This window comes from Nerophis lumbriciformis, linkage group LG23, assembly GCF_033978685.3.
Source record: "Nerophis lumbriciformis linkage group LG23, RoL_Nlum_v2.1, whole genome shotgun sequence".
In the NCBI taxonomy this organism is placed as follows: Eukaryota; Metazoa; Chordata; class Actinopteri; order Syngnathiformes; family Syngnathidae; genus Nerophis; species Nerophis lumbriciformis.
The window spans coordinates 42634161-42653391 of record NC_084570.2 but is presented as its reverse complement, the minus strand read 5'-3'; the positions used below and the strand labels follow the sequence as shown (position 1 = coordinate 42653391).

General features: G+C 41.6%; 2 protein-coding genes across 2 annotated transcripts in view; both read right to left on the bottom strand.

The window, feature by feature from the left end:
• The window catches only part of LOC133622643 (membrane-associated guanylate kinase, WW and PDZ domain-containing protein 3-like), a 30957-nt gene extending 30302 nt beyond the window's left edge, over window positions 1-655 (bottom strand). Inside the window, exon 1 of the mRNA XM_072915919.1 lies at window positions 519-655. The gene's annotated coding sequence lies outside the window, so the exon portion shown is untranslated. The remainder of the gene's footprint in view (window positions 1-518) is intronic.
• Window positions 405-11183, bottom strand: LOC140679768 (uncharacterized). The gene is made up of 3 exons (XM_072915848.1): window positions 10618-11183; window positions 519-667; window positions 405-427 (listed from the first exon to the last, which is right to left on the bottom strand). Exons 1-3 carry the CDS (start codon window positions 11181-11183, stop codon window positions 405-407), a joined length of 738 nt encoding a protein of 245 aa, XP_072771949.1.
• Between the last annotated feature and the right edge of the window lie 8048 nt (window positions 11184-19231).

Below are 19231 nucleotides of genomic sequence, written 5' to 3'. Positions count from 1 at the left end.
ATTAAAAAGTTTCTTTTCTCGCTCCGCCGACATGTTGACTGACTCGGATATGTTAACAAGATGACGTCATGGCCACGGTGCGGAAACGACGACGTCATCCCGACTCGGGTCGGAGGTCACTAACTAAGCGAGTAAGTTGTCAATGTTAGCATGTCCGCTAGCGTTAGCGCGGCAGTGGAGAGACATCTTCGCGAACACACGACCTTTGGCATCTGGAAAAGCCACCTGTCAATCAGGCGGTGCGTTTCAACTCGCCGTGACGTCATACCGTGGCAGCCTACACAATAGAGGATCACCGTGTCAACACGAACGCGCGCGCATCAGCACAGAACCCACAGGACACGCGCGCGCGTGCTCGCCGGACAATGTGCTGACGGTGTCGTTTTTGACCTGCGGCAGCGCACTCACACGCACGCGCCACGACAAACTAAAAAAAAAAACCCAAAAACGTTACCTCTCACGCACGCACACAAGCACACCGCGTGGGTTTTTGTTGTTGTTGTTTTGTTTTTTTTTACCGTCATGCTCGTCCGCCCCCGTGGCCGCGTCGTGGTGCTCCTCTGCTGGCTCGGAGCCGCTCGACGCCTCGCTGACTCGGTTGCTGCAAGGTGCATGCGCGCGCGCGTGCGTGTGCGCGGGGTAAGGGAAGGCGCGTGCCGGACGACCACTGCAGGTGAGGATGCAAAGCAGCGACGTGTGCGTGAGCGCGTGCACGCCAGCTAATGCCCCTCCATCCACTCTCTCTCTCTTTCTCTCTCTCTCTCTCAGGCATGTACGCGTTTGGAAGGGGGCGGGGCAGCATCAAGAAGAGAGGTAGAAGATCCTCATAGTGGGAGGAGTCAGAGAAATGTCTTCAGAAGGTGAGAGTAGTAAACACACACATGGTGATGTGAGTTCACCTCACATTTACTCCCCTCCCCTGACAAGTAGAGTGACGTAAGGATTCGAACACTGAAGCAAAGGCAACAAGCCGCACGCACTCCCTACAACGTCGTGCTAAAGCGAGCAGCTAGCCAGACCACTACAGGAACATTCCACATGTTAGCCGTCCAATGAAATTGACATTTAGCCCAAGACGACCAAACTGTTTTTATTTTGTCATATTATTACTATTAATGATACTAGTAAATGGGCAGCACGGTGGAACAGGGGTTAGTGCATGTGCCTCACAGTACGAAGGTTGGATGGATGGATGGATACTAGTAATACTGCAATTGTTGTGTTTTTAAGAAGAGTAGGTCATTTTAACCGACCAACCAATGTAGCATGTTGGGGAGTCCGGTGGAACAGGGGTTAGTGCGTCTGCCTCACAATACGAAGGTCCTGGGTTCGATCCTGCGCTCGGGATCTTTCTGTTTGGAGTTTGCATGTTCTCCCCGTGACTGTGTGGGTTCCCTCCGGGTACTCCGGCTTCCTCCCACCTCCAAAGACATGCACCTGGGGATAGGTTGATTGGCAACACTAAATTGGCCCTAGTGTGTGAATGTTGTCTGTCTATCTGTGTTGGCCCTGTGATGAGGTGGTGACTTGTCCAGGGTGTAGCCCGCCTTCCGCCCGAATGTAGCTGAGATAGGCTCCAGCCATACTTGCCAACCCTCCCGGATTTTCCGGGAGACTCCCGAAATTCAGCGCCTCTCCCGAAAACCTCCCAGGACAAATTTTCTCCCGAAAATCTCCCGAAATTCAGGCGGAGCTGGAAGCCACGCCCCCTCCAGGTCCATGCGGACCTGAGTGACGTGTCAACAGCCTGTATTCACGTCCGCTTTCCCACAATATAAACAGCATGCCTGCCCAATCACGTTATAACTGTAGAATGATGGAGGGCGAGTTCTTGGTTTCTTATGTGGGTTTATTGTTAGGCAGTTTCATTAACGTCCTCCCAGCGCGGTAACAACACACAACAACAGTAGTCATGTTTTATTCTACCGTAAAGCAGTTCGTCTGTCGTAAACAGCAATGTTGTTGTAATATATTGAGTTGGAGGCAATAACCAGGCGAGGTGATGAAGTACGTCTCTTTACTGTAGACTTCAGAACAGACTCACACACTTGACGTCAGGTGCGCAACACCACGTAAATCGTTGGCCAACCAAAAAGTAACCCCAGTACGCTATAGCCAACATTCACCAGGAGATGGCAACAGACAAACATAGATCACTCTATTACATTCCTCCCCTTTTAGAAATGTAGAAGTTACTCAAAATAAATAAACAACCCAACCCAAAAATGCAGCAGCTCAATTAAAAAACTGTACTTAAGCCACATTCTTTTTTTTTTTTTTAGTACTGAACTCTTAACCCTCATTTGTAAACAATAACATGCTTATTATACAAACAGTATTTGTACACCTTTAACACAGATTTTTATACTGTCTTCAGAGATTCCGTTTTTTTGGTGGTACTCGAAACCTTTCTGGGTACCTGCGAAAGGGTGTTCAGCATGGTTAGAAAAATAGTGACAGAGAATAGAACAAGGATGGACAATTCAACCCTTAACTCAACAATGAGTAGATGAGTGTTATGTGTGTGTATATGTGTAAATAAATGAACACTGAAATTCAAGTATTTCTTTTATTTATATATATATATATATATGTGTGTGTATATATATATATATATATATATATATATACATATATATATATATGAAATACTTGACTTGGTGAATTCTAGCTGTAAATATACTCCTCCCCTCGTAGCCACGCCCCCGCCCCACCCCCCACCCTCCACCTCCCGAAATCGGAGGTCTCAAGGTTGGCAAGTATGGCTCCAGCACCCCTACGACCCCGAACGGGACAAGCGGTAGAAAATGGATGGATGTAGCATGTCTATGAATGTTCTCATATGTTTTTTTTTAATTGAACAACAAACATACATTTATAATTCACTCAACAGTCAAGGCACTTTCAACAACAAGGAAATAAAACAAAAGCAAATACAGAGAGTATTAAATATTCATAAATAGTAATATTTTTTTTTAAATTTAGAAAGAGAAAAAGGGCTACCTAGATCACTTTAAATGTTTTTAACAAAGATATCAATTTCAAGGCTTTTGTACTCTTACTCATTCTCCAAGATTCGATTGATAATTTTAAACCATTAAGCCAAGTACAAAATATAGGCCTTACTTTCACAAATCGACATTTATGTAGAACATTTTTTGCCTGGAGCATAATAATGTTGACAAACATTTCTATGTTACAGTCGTTTATAAAAATACCAAATCTTATCTCTTGTATTGTGAAGTGAAGTGAAGTGAATTATACAAACCCCGTTTCCATATGCATTGGGAAATTGTGTTAGATGTAAATATAAACGGAATACAATGATTTGCAAAACATTTTCAACCCATATTCAGTTGAATATGCTACAAAGACAACATATTTGATGTTCAAACTCATAAACATTTTTTTTTTTTGCAAATAATCATTAACTTTAGAATTTGATGCCAGCAACACGTGACAAAGAAGTTGGGAAAGGTGGCAATAAATACCGATGAAGTTGAAGAATGCTCATCAAACACTTATTTGGAACATCCCACAGGTGAACAGGAAAATTGGGAACAGGTGGGTGCCATGATTGGGTATAAAAGTAGATTCCATAAAATGCTCAGTCATTCACAAACAAGGATGGGGCGAGGGTCACCACTTTGTCAACAAATGCGTGAGCAAATTGTTGAACAGTTTAAGAAAAACCTTTCTCAACCAGCTATTGCAAGGAATTTAGGGATTTCACCATCTACAGTCCGTAATATCATCAAAGGGTTCAGAGAATCTGGAGAAATCACTGCACGTAAGCAACTAAGCCCGTGACCTTCGATCCCCCAGGCTGTATTGCATCAACAAGCGACATCAGTGTGTAAAGGATATCACCACATGGGCTCAGGAACACTTCAGAAACCCACTGTCAGTAACTACAGTTGGTCGCTACATCTGTAAGTGCAAGTTAAAACTCTCCTATGCAAGGCGAAAACCATTTATCAACAACACCCAGAAACGCCGTCGGCTTCGCTGGGCCTGAGCTCATCTAAGATGGACTGATACAAAGTGGAAAAATGTTCTGTGGTCTGACGAGTCCACATATCAAATTGTTTTTGGAAACTGTGGACGTCGTGTCCTCCGGACCAAAGAGGAAAAGAACCATCCGGATTGTTATAGGCGCAAAGTGTAAAAGCCAGCATCTGTGATGGTATGGGGGTGTATTAGTGCCCAAGACATGGGTAACTTACACATCTGTGAAGGCGCCATTAATGCTGAAAGGTACATACAGGTTTTGGAGCAACATATGTTGCTATCCAAGCAACGTTACCATGGACGCCCCTGCTTATTTCAACTAGACAATGCCAAGCCACGTGTTTCATCAACGTGGCTTCATAGTTGTCATGTCTGTGTGATCATGTTTTGTTTTAGTAATGTTCGGTTTTGTTTTTGGACTTTTTGTGCACTTTTCTTTTGTTTTGTCACCATAGTTACCCATTAGTTTCACCTGTCATGTCACGCACCTGTTGTTAATCATGTCTGTGTTATTTAAGCTTTTCATTTTCTGTTGTTCGTCCTGGTGTCATATCCTTTCTAACCCTGCTATCCTCTCGTTTCAAGCCCTGTTCACGGTCCCATGCCACAGTAAGTGGTTTGTTATTTCGTGTTCAGTTTCTACCTTTGTGCAAGTTTTGTTTTCATTCGCCAAGTTTTTTTTTACCTCCGCCATTGTGCGCGCTTTTCGTTTATTCCTTTTTTGATAGTAATAAATAAATCATGTACCCACCTTCAAGCCATGTCCGATCCAAATTCTCTTGCATCTTGGGAAAACAAAAACTCCATAGTCCAAGTCTTGACATTATGACACCAGCAAATCGCTTTCCCGCAAGGAATTTGGTCGAGGAAGGAAATTGGGAGTCGTAAGAAGCCATGGCGGAGCGAGACCTGACGTGGGGGCCAAATGGGAAGCTTATTCCTATTAGCTCCATTTGGTCCGAGGACGGCGCTGCGTCACCGCAATCCCGGAAGCGCCGCTCCAGACCTAAGAAGGTCAGGGAAGGCGAGCAGACCGCACGCAGCGCTCCCGCAGGCTCCTCCCACTCCAGGCGGAAGCAGGCTGCTGCCAGCTCCGCAGCTCCAAAATTATGTCACAGACCAGAATTTTTTTTTCAACTCTTTTTCTTTTGATCACTCACCTCCAGCAAAAGACTCCAATCCCATGACCATGATTCAACACTACCAAAATATGATTTTGAACATTAGATCCTGTCAAGACAAGCCACCCAAATTTCATGCCCCGCCCCCCAGGACTCAAGTCACGCCCAAGTCACAAATTTATTTTTTTTCACCCACAATAACACAGGCACAAAAAAGACATTTTGGACAATTTAAAGGGGAAGTTTCAGCCCCCCTCCTGACCCCCCTCCGCCCACCCCTAGAGAGAGTTCCAGACCGCAGAGAGCGCGTCTGGTATCCGCCCCTTGAGGGGGTGGCTGGGGTCGGGAGCTGTGTTGGTGTGGTGGCTCAGCATCACCAAGCCAAGCCACAGCCACCAGCACGGCCGCCGCCACCGGTCTTACGGCCTGTTAAGCCACAACCTCCGGTTCGGCCACCACTACCGGTCTTTTGGCCTGCCAAGCCGCAACCCCCAGCTAGGCCACCTCCACCTGCGCCAAGGCTAGCACCAGAGCCAAGGATAGCACCAGTAGCAGCACCACGGCTAGAACCACGGCTAGCTGCTCCAAGGCTAGCACCACGGCTAGCTGCTCCAAGGCTAGCTCCACGGCTAGCACCTGTCGCAGCACCACAGCTAGCACCTGTCGCAGCACCACAGCTAGCACCTGTCGCAGCACCACGGCTAGCACCTGTCGCAGCACCACGGCTAGCACCTGTCGCAGCTCCACGGCTAGCACCTGTCGCAGCTCCACGGCTAGCACCTGTCACAGCACCACGGCTAGCACCTGTCGCAGCACCACGGCTAGCACCTGTCGCCGCACCACGGTTAGCACCAGCGCCATGCCAAGACCAAGACCCGCCATGCCAATACCAAGACCAAGACCCGCCATGCCAAGACCAAGACCAAGACCCATGCCAAGACCAAGACCAAGACCAAGACCCATGCCAAGACCAAGACCAAGACCCGCCATGCCAAGACCAAGACCCGCCATGCCAAGACCAAGACCCGCCATGCCATGACCAAGACCCGCCATGCCAAGACCCACGCCTAGACCAAGACCAAGACCCACGCCTAGACCAAGACCAAGACCCACGCCGAGCTTCGCCGCCTGACGCGCTACGCCGAGCTTCGCCGCCTGACTTGTCACGCCGAGCTTCCACGCCTGCCAAGATGACGACGCGCCTGTCTCCTCGTCGGCCACGGATATGGCCGCTACCTGGTCGCCCGCCACGCCAAGTGCGCCCACCTCCCAGTCAGCCACGGATGTGGCCCGTCCCGGGTCGCCCACCTCGTCTGCTGCAGCGGCGCTCCACTCGCCGCCGCCACATGACTATGCCTCGATGGATTCGGGGCCACTTGGGCTGGCGACCCACCGCCATGTCCCCCTCCCACCCTCCCATGACTCTTGTTAATTTTTTTTCTTGGACATCTGGGATCTGTCCGTAAGGGGGGATTCTGTCATGTCTGTGTGATCATGTTTTGTTTTAGTAATGTTCGGTTTTGTTTTTGGACTTTTTGTGCACTTTTCTTTTGTTTTGTCACCATAGTTACCCATTAGTTTCACCTGTCATGTCACGCACCTGTTTTGAGTCACGCACCTGTTGTTAATCATGTCTGTGTTATTTAAGCTTTTCATTTTCTGTTGTTCGTCCTGGTGTCATATCATTTCTAACCCTGCTATCCTCTCGTTTCAAGCCCTGTTCACGGTCCCATGCCACAGTAAGTGTTTTGTTATTTCGTGTTCAGTTTCTACCTTTGTGCAAGTTTTGTTTTCATTCGCCAAGTTTTTTTTACCTCCGCCATTGTGCGCGCTTTTCGTTTATTCCTTTTTTGATAGTAATAAATAAATCATGTACCCACCTTCAAGCCATGTCCGATCCAAATTCTCTTGCATCTTGGAAAAACAAAAACTCCATAGTCCAAGTCTTGACAACAGTAAAACAGTGCGGGTACTAGACTGGCCTGCCTGTAGTCCAGACCTGTCTCCCATTGAAAATGTGTGGCGCATTATGAAGCCTAAAATAGCACAACGGAGACCCCCGGACTGTTGAACAACTTAAGCTGTACATCAAGCAAGAATGGGAAAGAATTCCACCTGAGACGCTTAAAAAATGTGTCTCCTCAGTTCCCAAACGTTTACTGAGTGTTGTTAAAAGGAAAGGCCATGTAACACAGTGGTGAACATGCCCTTTCCCAACTACTTTGGCACGTGTTGCAGCCATGAAATTCTAAGTTAATTATTATTTGCAAAAAAAATAAAGTTTATGAGTTTGAACATCAAATATGTTGTCTTTGTAGTGCATTCAATTGAATATGGGTTGAAAAGGATTTGCAAATCATTGTATTCCGTTTATGTTTACATCTAACACAATTTCCCAACTCATATGGAAACAGGGTTTGTATTTATATAGCGCTTTTCTCTAGTGATTCAAAGCGCTTTACATAGTGAAACCCAATATCTAAGTTACATTTAAACTAGTGTGGGTGGCACTGGGAGCAGGTGGGTAAAGTGTCTTGCCCAAGGACACAACGACAGTGACTAGGATTGCGGAAGCGGGGATGGAACCTGCAACCCTCAAGTTGCTGGCACGGCCGCTCTACCAACCGAGCTATACCGCCCCACAGTGAATGGGGACATCTCCACACTGTTGTCTCTCAGCCAATCTCTGATCTCCTCCCAAAACATATGTACACTCTCACATTCCACACACATGATTGACATCCTCTTCTGTCAACCTCCATGTTAAATTTAAGTTTCAAAAAATCCTTTGAAGGGTATATGCCATTAATAATTTAAAATTGTATTTCTTTAATTTAGGGTAGAATTGGGTATGTAATATATCTTGTGCTCATTTTCCTTAGCTCAACTTTTGTAAACTCCTTCAGGTGAATGTTCTCATATGTTGCATGTTAGCCATCCAGCTAGCAGCCAGCTAAAGTAAGGTAATGTTCAACAATAGTTCATAATATGATCATGAAAACGTAATTTGGGGTGTCCAAACTTTTTCCATTGAGAGACTCACACTAAAAAAATCAAAGCATACATTGGCCAATTTAAAACTTTTTGTTTTCAAAACCAACACAATATGTATGCATATATATATATATATATATATATATATATATATATATGTATGTATATATATATATATATATTTATTTATTTTTTTACCTTCAGGGCTCCCCTAAAATGTAGTACCGGGGACCCTGAAGGGTCTCAGAGTCATAAAAATAAGTCATGTATACAAACATTTTTTTGTCAACGCTTAAATGTCTTGATCAACTTCAGGTCTATCTGTCTGTATAAAGTTTTATTTATTTTGTTATTAATGTTTTATGCCCTTTTTGTTCAAGAAAACCTTGTTTTTAATGGTAAAAACACAAACAAATCCCATATTTCCCCCTCAATCAATGTTCAAAATTGGATATTTGATGTAAAGTAATTGGAGCTTTAAGTAGGTCAGTGATTCATAACATCATTAATTTTGATTCGTTATTATTTATAGAGCAAAGACCGTTTAAAAAAATGATAAAATACTGTAATCCAGAAGGGCCTCACTCAAAAGAAGTATTGAAAGTAAAAAAAAATAAAAATGTATGACTTATTTTTAATGCTTAAATCGGATCCAGGGGTGCCCAAAATGGGGTCCGGGGGCCTTGTTTGGCCCGCTAAGTCGTTTTGTTTGGCCCGCCAACGGGTGGAAACTTTGTTATTTACATTTAGGTTGTTTGTTTTTCACACTTACAATGAGCCGTTTCCTGTTTCAATATCGATATAGGATATCGGCATGTGATCAGCAAAAAAAACAACCAAGTATCGGATTGTATCCCCTTGCATGTAAAATGTCCTACACAAGCAGTCCTGCAGCGTGTTAACTTCTAAATGTCCTCCAAAAAACACACATGGTTGATCTTTTCTTCGATTTTACTCAAGTCGTATTAGAAAGCATCCAGTAACAAACGTGTCCGCATCATTCAACTTACTGCGTCATGCGCTGAACTTTAGAACTGTTTTTACCACAAGGTGTCGCCAAAAAAACAATTACCACTCCAATTCAGCCTAAAGACGGCAGAAGTCCTTTCCAGACAGTTAATAATAAATAGGTTACAATGAGCTTTCTGTTTGAATAATTTCACATGTCCAAACATTTTCTAACTTTACACACTACAAAATAGTACAAGTATTCCTGCTGATATTGTATCGGATCAATATCGGTGCCGGCCTATAGGCTTCAATATCGGTAGCATATTGGAAGTGAAAAAGTTGTATCGGGACACCCCTACTTAAAATTGCGATCTTTGGCTCACCGCCCATTTGGCCCCTCTGTACTAGAACAACTTTAGAGCCATCCATTGATTATACATTTTTTTAAATGTTTTTTTGGTTAATGTTTTGCCCTTGTTGTCATAAAATTTTGTATATAATGGCAAAAATACACAATATTTCCCCCCCAAAAAATATTTCAAAGTGAAGTAATTGGAGCCTTAAATAGGTCAATAATTCACAACACATTTTTTTTTTATTCATTATTATTTTTTGAACAATGATAGTTTAAAAAAATTTTTTTTAAATCCCACTAAAATTCTGAGGGACCCTCTAATAATAGTGTTAAAATAAGTCATACAATATATGATATCCAGTGAGATCCACAAATATTTGCACACTCTGCAATTTTGCAAGTTCTCCCACTAAGAAATTAGGGTGAGGTCTGAAATGTTCATCATAGATGTATTTCCACTGTTAGAGACATCATATAAAAAGAAAAATCCGGAAATCACATTGTATGATTTTTTTAATGATTTATTTGTATGTCACTGGGGTTCATAAGTATTTGCACACATGAGAACATCAGTGTTAATATTTAGTGCAGAAGCCTTTGTTTGCAATTATAGAGTTCAAACGTTTCCTAGAGTTCTTCACCAGGTTTGCACACACGGCAACAGGGATTTTGGCCTACTCCTCCACACAAATCTTCTCTAGATCTGTCAGGTTTCGGAGCTGTCGCCGAGCAACACAAAGTTTCAGCTCCCTCCAAAGATTTTCTATTGGATTTAGGTCTGGAGACTGGCTAGGCCACTCCAGAACCTTGATATGCTTTGTATGGAGCCACTCCTTGGTTATCCTGGCTGTCATTGTCATGTTGGAAGACCCAGCCACAACCCAGTTTCAATGCTCTGACTGAGGGAAGGAGGTTTTTGGCCAAAATCTCACAATACATTCATCCTCTCCTAAATGCAGTGCAGTTGTCCTCCCCCGAAACAGGATATTTAAATAAATGATGAATGGGTTATACTTGTATAGCGCTTTTCTACCTTCAAGGTAATCAAAGCGCTTTGACACTATTTCCACATTTACCCATTCACACACACATTCACACACTGATGGCGGGAGCTGCCATGCAAGGCGCTAACCAGCAGCCATCAGGAGCAAGGGGTGAAGTGTCTTGCCCAAGGACACAACGGACGTGACTATTTCCACCCCATGCTTCACTGTAGGGATGGTGTTCTTGGGATGATACTCAACCTTTTTCCTCCAAACCCGAAGAGTGGAGTTTATACCAAAAAGTTCTATTTTGGTCTCATCTGACCACATGACTTTCTCCCATGGCTCCTCTGAATCATCCAGATGGCCATTGGCAAACTTCAGACGGGCCTGGACATGGGCTGACTTAACCTTCCGTGCGATGCATGATTTTAAAGCACTACGCCGTAGTGTTCTACTGATAGTAGCCTTGGAAACAGTAGTCCCAGCTCTCTTCAGGTCATTCACCAGCTCCTGCCATGTAGTTCTGGGCTGATTTCTCACTTTTCTTATCATGAGTGATGCCCCACCAGGAGAAATCTTACATGGAGCCCCAGTCCGAGGTAGATTAGCAGTCATGTTTAGCCTCTTCCATTTTCTAACAATTGCTGCAACAGATGATCTATTCTCACCAAGCTGCTTCCCAATTGTCCCATAGCCTTTTCCAGCTTTGTGGAGGTCTACAATTTTGTCTCTGGTCTCTTTTGACAGCTCTTTGGTATCGTCCATGGTAGCATTTGGTCCTTGACTGACTGTGGGCTGCACATGTGACTTAAATGAGCTCAAAGTGGTGGTGGGTGGGTGGGTGATTAGTTGTGGGGTAAAGGTGGACTTTTTTAAGATAGACTGACAGCTCTTTGAGAGTCACAATTCTTGCTGATTCTCATGTGTGCAAATACTTATGAACCCCAGTAATATACAAATAAATCATACAATGTGTATTCCAAATGTTTCTTTTTAGATGATGTCTCTAACAGTGGAAATACATTTCAAACCTCTCCCTAATTTCTAAGAGGGAGAACTTTCAAAATTGCAGGGTGTGCAAATACTTGTGGACCTCACTGTATATATATATATTTTTTCTCTTAATTTCGACACTTAAGTTTCTAGATCAACTTTAGATCTATCCGTCAATTATTAGTTATTATTTTTTTAATGTTTTGTTTGTTTTATTCTCTTTTCATCACAGAAAACATCGTTTTTTATGGCAGACACACAAAATATGCAATATTTTCCCTAAAAATATTTCAATGTGGCATAATTGGAACCTTAAATGGGTCAATAAATCATAACAACATTGATTTTGATTCATTATTATTTTTTGAGCAATGACAGTTTTAAAGAGAAAAAAAACAGCCTGTGTGGCAGCTTTGTGTTATTATTATTATTGTTATTCTTTTTATATTTGACATGTATGCGCTTTATTCCTCTTTTTTTGTGTGTTTTTTTTGTAATAGTATTTTTAGAATAAAAAAATGAGATGCGGGCCACACTTTAGACACCTCTGGTTTAATGTTTCCATTTCTGTGTGTTCACTGTTGAAACCTTGCGAGCTCAGCATCTTTGTCTCCTGGCCATCTGTTCACCTCTCACACACACACACACACACACACACACACACACACACACACACACACACACACACACACACACACACACACACACACACACACACACACACACACACATTTATGCATACTTGCAGTACACGCTATTGTCACGCTGAACACATTTGCTCCCTTGTCCAGCAGGAGGCAGCAGAGCTCCGTTGTTTGCGTCCGTGATGACGTCACACGCGGCTCAACCTGAGCAGCAGGTGAGGCTCTTCTCGTCTATCAATCAATGCAATGTCATGTACATGCTGTACACACACACACACACACACATGGTGTGTATGAACAAGAGCTCAGTGCATCATTGAAAGTGAAGGATGGAGGAGAGGGAGTAAACAAGGCAATAAGGGAAAGGATGTAGTGAAGGAGAGAGGAAAGGTAATAGGAGGTGTGAAGGTCAGGTTCATCTTCAATTTCACTTGGAGTGGCTTCCCGTCGCGTCAGGTGGGCAGCGCCTCATCCACGCTTCCTCGTGCTTTGGCCTCGCTCAGAGCCATCAATAATAATGTCCTTCCCGCTTGTCGCTGCACTTGTTACATGCTAACTAGCTCACCGCTAGTTCCAACGGGAGCGTGGCGATGTGTGAAATGACTGACAATATAACACACATTATGTTAAGTTCAAGTTAATGATTGTCACACACACACTAGGTGTGGTGAAATTTGTCCTCTGCATTTGACCCATCCCCTTGATCACCCCCTGGGAGGTGAGGGGAGCAGTGGGCAGCAGCGGTGCTGCGCCCGGGAATCATTTTTGGTGATTTAACCCCCAATTCCAACCCTTGATGCTGAGTGCCAAGCAGGGACGTAATGGGTCCCATTTTTATAGTCTTTGGTATGACTCGGCCGGGGTTTGAACTCACAACCTACCCATCTCAGGGCGGACACTCTAACCACTAGGCCACTGAGTAGGTGGCCGTCGTTACCACACCTGACTACTCCAACAATCTCCCTTTTCGCAGTTCACACTTTGTGTAGGACCACTTTCAATGTATGTGTGGCAGACAATGCATATGACATTTTACAGCAAACGTATTCCTAGAGTAGGGGTGTCCAAAGTGCGGCTCGGGGTCCTGTGCCGCAGCTCATTTTTCTAACGGTCCCCACGGCAAATTCTAAAAATACTATTTGCAAAACATGAAATAAAAAAAAGTGGAATAAAAGAGCAAACAGGTGGAATGTAGTGAGAAAAAGTTGCTATGTTGAAGTTTTTCTCAAAAAATAATAATGAATCAAAATCAATGTTGTTATGAATTATTGACCAATTGAATAATACTCCACTTTGAAATGTTTTTTTTGGGTGGGGATGTTGCATATATTGTGTTTTTTGCCTTAAACAACAGGGGTTTCTTTTACAAAAGGCGCAAAGCATTTTAAATTACTTTATATTGACAGATACATGCCCTGCGATGAGGTGGCGACTTGTCCAGGGTGTACCCCGCCTTCCGCCCGATTGTAGCTGAGATAGGCTCCAGCGCCCCCCTGCGACCCCGAAGGGAATAAGCGGTAGAAAATGGATGGATGGATGGATGACAGATACATTTGAAGTCGTTCTACAGATGTAAGTGTCAAAAGAAAAAGAAAAAAAGAATAATGATTATTTTGAACACTTTCATGAGATGGGCCCTTTTGGTTCTCTGATCATTTCAATGGGATTTTTTTTTATTTTTTAGAAACTGTCTTTACTCAAAAAATAATAATGAATTAAATCAGGGGTGTCCAAACTTTTTGGCTGGGGGCCGAAAGCCGACTACATGTACTATAAATAATAATATAATGGATATATATTTAATACTTAGTATAATTGAGTATTAAGAGTATGTGAAAGTTCAACTACTACCTTGTTTACTTCCGAAAGGACCAGCTACAAGTCAAACATGGAGAAATGTGGAGAGACTGTTTTACATTTTTCCCCATCATGCCTTGCAATGTATTTAAATGAGTGCATTTTAGAATTTTTATGGTGACGGAACATTTTTTTAAGTAATACTCACAAAGTTCAGTGAGCAGGTGTGTGTAATGTGTGACCATGTTAGTTGACTTGAGTTTTTTATTCCTGCGCCATGACAACGGAAGGTTGTTTGGATCGCACTTAGCCCGCAGGCCGTAGTTTGGACATCCCTGAATTAAATGAATATTGCCATGAATTATTGACCTATTTAAAGCTCAGATTACTTTCCATTAAATATTACACTTTGAATATTGCATTTTTGTGATTTGCAATTTAAAAAACTGGGTTTTCTATAACAAAAAAGCATAAAATATTTTTTAAAAGTTGACTTTATATTGACAGATAGATTTGAAGTTGTTTTAGAACAGTGGCTCTCAAACTTCTTTCACCAAATACCACCTCAGAAAACATGTGGCTCTCCATGCACCATCACAACGACCAATATTAAATTACACTAGAGTAGTAGGCCTAAGTATTCATCAAAACAAGGCAGTGGTTTTATTTATCCAGTATATTGTAACATTACACACCGTTTGAACAGTAACAGTGTTTAAATATAGGGGGGAAAACTGTTACATTACAATATTTAATGAAGTGATTCTTTAGGGTACCACTAGAGAGAGCCCGCATACCACCAGTGATACTCCTACCAGAGTGTGAGTATCACCGGTCTACAGATTTACTAAGGTTGCTAACGATAAGCGGATGTGACCGGATAGCCAGTTTGAGAAATGAGTGGTTATAGACCTAATCTATAAGATTTAGTTGTGAATCCTGAGGTGGATCGAGTGTAGACACACAAACTGGTTATCACATATATATATAATATGTATAAATTAGGGCTGGGCGATATATCGATATATTGCGGGTTTGTCTCTGTGCGATATAGAAAATGACTATATGGTGATATTGGAGTATACGTTCTCACGCAGTTGCTTTTAGCTGCGGGGCATTAAACTGCATGCGTTTCTCACTCTTTCTTGTTTCTCCTCACAGAGACATTAAAAACAAGCACACCTTCTTACATACGTCACATACTGTCACGTGAGCAACGTCACACGCTCCCGCGGAGCAGACAGGTAACGTTAGCTGTGATGCTAACAGCTAACGGTGTGGTTTGAGTGGTAATACAAGAGAAAGAAGGTGCGAATCTGGTAACAAATGGAGGAAGAATTAAATCCCAAGAAAAACAGCATGGGGTCCATCGTCTGACGGTGGTTTGGCGTCAAGCGGGAATATGTCTTTACATCATGTCGACATCTCCGTTCGGTGCCACATCAACTAAATGCCCAAGCAACTATTCCCACATCAACACCGTAGGACATATACTATTTGATATGCAGCTCATTTTTATGTGACACTTATTGAAATATTTTGTGACATCATGCACAAAAGTGCACTTTATTTGTTTTAAACTATTGTAGTGGCGTTCTGTACAAAAAGTGCACTTTAATTTAGTGTTGTTTTGAAATGTCATCTTCGTGACATCATTCACAAAAGTGCACTTATAGCTTGTTTTAAAATGTCTCGGACAATCTTGCACTTTCTGTTTTGGAAATGACATGAATGTTTGTGTCACTGCTTAATAACTGTTTAATAAATACACTTTTGCTAAATTGACTTAGTTGTGATTTCCCTCTCTGCATGAAAGTTTAAATTGAGCATATATTAATGCAGTATGAACAAACATGTTTAAAATATCGAGATATTTAAAAAAGGCCATATTGCCCAGCCCTAATATAAATACAAAAAATATATGTTGATACTAATTCATAAAAACAGATGTGTTTTTAAATGTATGTACACATTGTTTGATCCTTTTTAAAGACACAAATATCATCATACCAAATTTGGCAAATTATTTGATGATGTCATGATGACCACGTCCATAGCCACCTCCACTACCACAGGTATCTTGGCAGTCTAGAGGAAACCCTGTATATATAAGTATATGTATGTATGTATGTGTATATATATGTCTGTGTGTGTGTACATATGTATTATGTATATGTATATATATATATATATATATATATGTGTGTGTGTACATATGTATTTTGTATATGTATATATATATGTATATATGTGTGTGTACATATGTATTATGTATATGTATGTATATGTAGATATATATATACAGGTAAAAGCCAGTAAATTAGAATATTTTGAAAAACTTGATTTATTTCAGTAATTGCATTCAAAAGGTGTAACTTGTACATTATATTTATTCATTGCACACAGACTGATGCATTCAAATGTTTATTTCATTTAATTTTGATGATTTGAAGTGGCAACAAATGAAAATCCAAAATTCCGTGTGTCACAAAATTAGAATATTACTTAAGGCTAATACAAAAAAGGGATTTTTAGAAATGTTGGCCAACTGAAAAGTATGAAAATGAAAAATATGAGCATGTACAATACTCAATACTTGGTTGGAGCTCCTTTTGCCTCAATTACTGCGTTAATGCGGCGTGGCATGGAGTCGATGAGTTTCTGGCACTGCTCAGGTGTTATGAGAGCCCAGGTTGCTCTGATAGTGGCCTTCAACTCTTCTGCGTTTTTGGGTCTGGCATTCTGGATCTTCCTTTTCACAATACCCCACAGATTTTCTATGGGGCTAAGGTCAGGGGAGTTGGCGGGCCAATTTAGAACAGAAATACCATGGTCCGTAAACCAGGCACGGGTAGATTTTGCGCTGTGTGCAGGCGCCAAGTCCTGTTGGAACTTGAAATCTCCATCTCCATAGAGCAGGTCAGCAGCAGGAAGCATGAAGTGCTCTAAAACTTGCTGGTAGACGGCTGCGTTGACCCTGGATCTCAGGAAACAGAGTGGACCGACACCAGCAGATGACATGGCACCCCAAACCATCACCCAACCATGCAAATTTTGCATTTCCTTTGGAAATCGAGGTCCCAGAGTCTGGAGGAAGACAGGAGAGGCACAGGATCCACGTTGCCTGAAGTCTAGTGTAAAGTTTCCACCATCAGTGATGGTTTGGGGTGCCATGTCATCTGCTGGTGTCGGTCCACTCTGTTTCCTGAGATCCAGGGTCAACGCAGCCGTCTACCAGCAAGTTTTAGAGCACTTCATGCTTCCTGCTGCTGACCTGCTCTATGGAGATGGAGATTTCAAGTTCCAACAGGACTTGGCGCCTGCGCACAGCGCAAAATCTACCCGTGCCTGGTTTACGGACCATGGTATTTCTGTTCTAAATTGGCCCGCCAACTCCCCTGACCTTAGCCCCATAGAAAATCTGTGGGGTATTGTGAAAAGGAAGATGCAGAATGCCAGACCCAAAAACGCAGAAGAGTTGAAGGCCACTATCAGAGCAACCTGGGCTCTCATAACACCTGAGCAGTGCCAGAAACTCATCGACTCCATGCCACGCCGCATTAACGCAGTAATTGAGGCAAAAGGAGCTCCAACCAAGTATTGAGTATTGTACATGCTCATATTTTTCATTTTCATACTTTTCAGTTGGCCAACATTTCTAAAAATCCCTTTTTTGTATTAGCCTTAAGTAATATTCTAATTTTGTGACACACGGAATTTTGGATTTTCATTTGTTGCCACTTCAAATCATCACAATTAAATGAAATAAACATTTGAATGCATCAGTCTGTGTGCAATGAATAAATATAAAGTACAAGTTACACCTTTTGAATGCAATTACTGAAATAAATCAAGTTTTTCAAAATATTCTAATTTACTGGCTTTTACCTGTATATATGTGTGTGTGTGTGTGTGTGTGTGTGTGTGTACATATGTATATGTATTATGGATATGTATGTATATATGTATATGTATATACAGTGTATGTATATCTACATATATGTACATATGTGTATGTGTCTATACTGTATGTATACACAGATATGTATGTATAGACCAGAGGTGGGTAGAGTAGCCAGAAATTGTACTCAAGTAAGAGTACTGTTACTTTAGAGTTTTATTACTCAAGTAAATGTAAGGAGTCGTCACCCAAATATTTACTTGAGTAAAAGTAAAAAGTATGTTGTGAAAACACTACTCAAGTACTGAGTAACTGATGAGTAACCTGTTCGTTTAATGATGACGGCAACAAATAGTGCACAAAAACATAAAAATAGCAATGAGCATATTCAGAGCCAGGAATATCTCTTAAGCAACTAAAACAATAATATACAGTATATTAAATAATAATACATTAAAATTAAAAAAATTAAGGCAAATTGAGCCACAATAACTTAACAGCACCATAGGCTCAGTAGGCATTGATTGATTGATTGATTGAAACTTTTATTAGTAGATTGCACAGTACAGTACATATTCCATACAATTGACCACTAAATGGTAACACCCCAATACGTTTTTCAACGTTAATCAATTACTTAATAAATGACCAAGTCGAGGTCATCTACCTCATATGTACATATACATACACACACATATCATATATATATATATATATATATATATATACATATATATATATATATATATATATATATATATATATATATATATATATATATATATATATATATATATATATATATACCTACTCAGTGGCCTAGTGGTTAGAGTGTCCGCCCTGAGATCGGTAGGTTGTGAGTTCAAACCCCGGCCGAGTCATACCAAAGACTATAAAAATGGGACCCATTGCCTCCCTGCTTGGCACTCAGTATCAAGGGTTGGAATTGGGGGTTAAATCACCAAAATGATTCCCGGGCGCGGCCACTGCTGCTGCCCACTGCTCCCCTCGTCTCCCAGGGGGTGATCAAGGGTGATGGGTCAAATGCAGAGAATAATTTCGCCACACCTAGTGTGTGTGTGACAATCATTGGTACTTTAACTTTAACTTTTATATACCTGTGTGTGTGTGTGTATATATATATATACCTGTGTGTGTGTGTATATATATATATATATATATATATATATATATACATACATACATACATACATTTATATATGCAGTATATAATTATATTTATTTATTTTGCCATTTTTGTTCACAGGTTAAAGGTGTTTTAATGAATATACATGCATGTTTAACATATAGATTCCTTTCTTTCATGTTGACAAGAATATAAGTTGGTGTATTACCTGATTCTGATGACTTGCATTGATTGGAATCAGACAGCAGTGCTGATAACGTCCACGTTTTCAAATAGAGGAGAAAAAAAGTTCCTCCTTTTTTTCTAATACCACATGAAAGTGGTTGGTTTT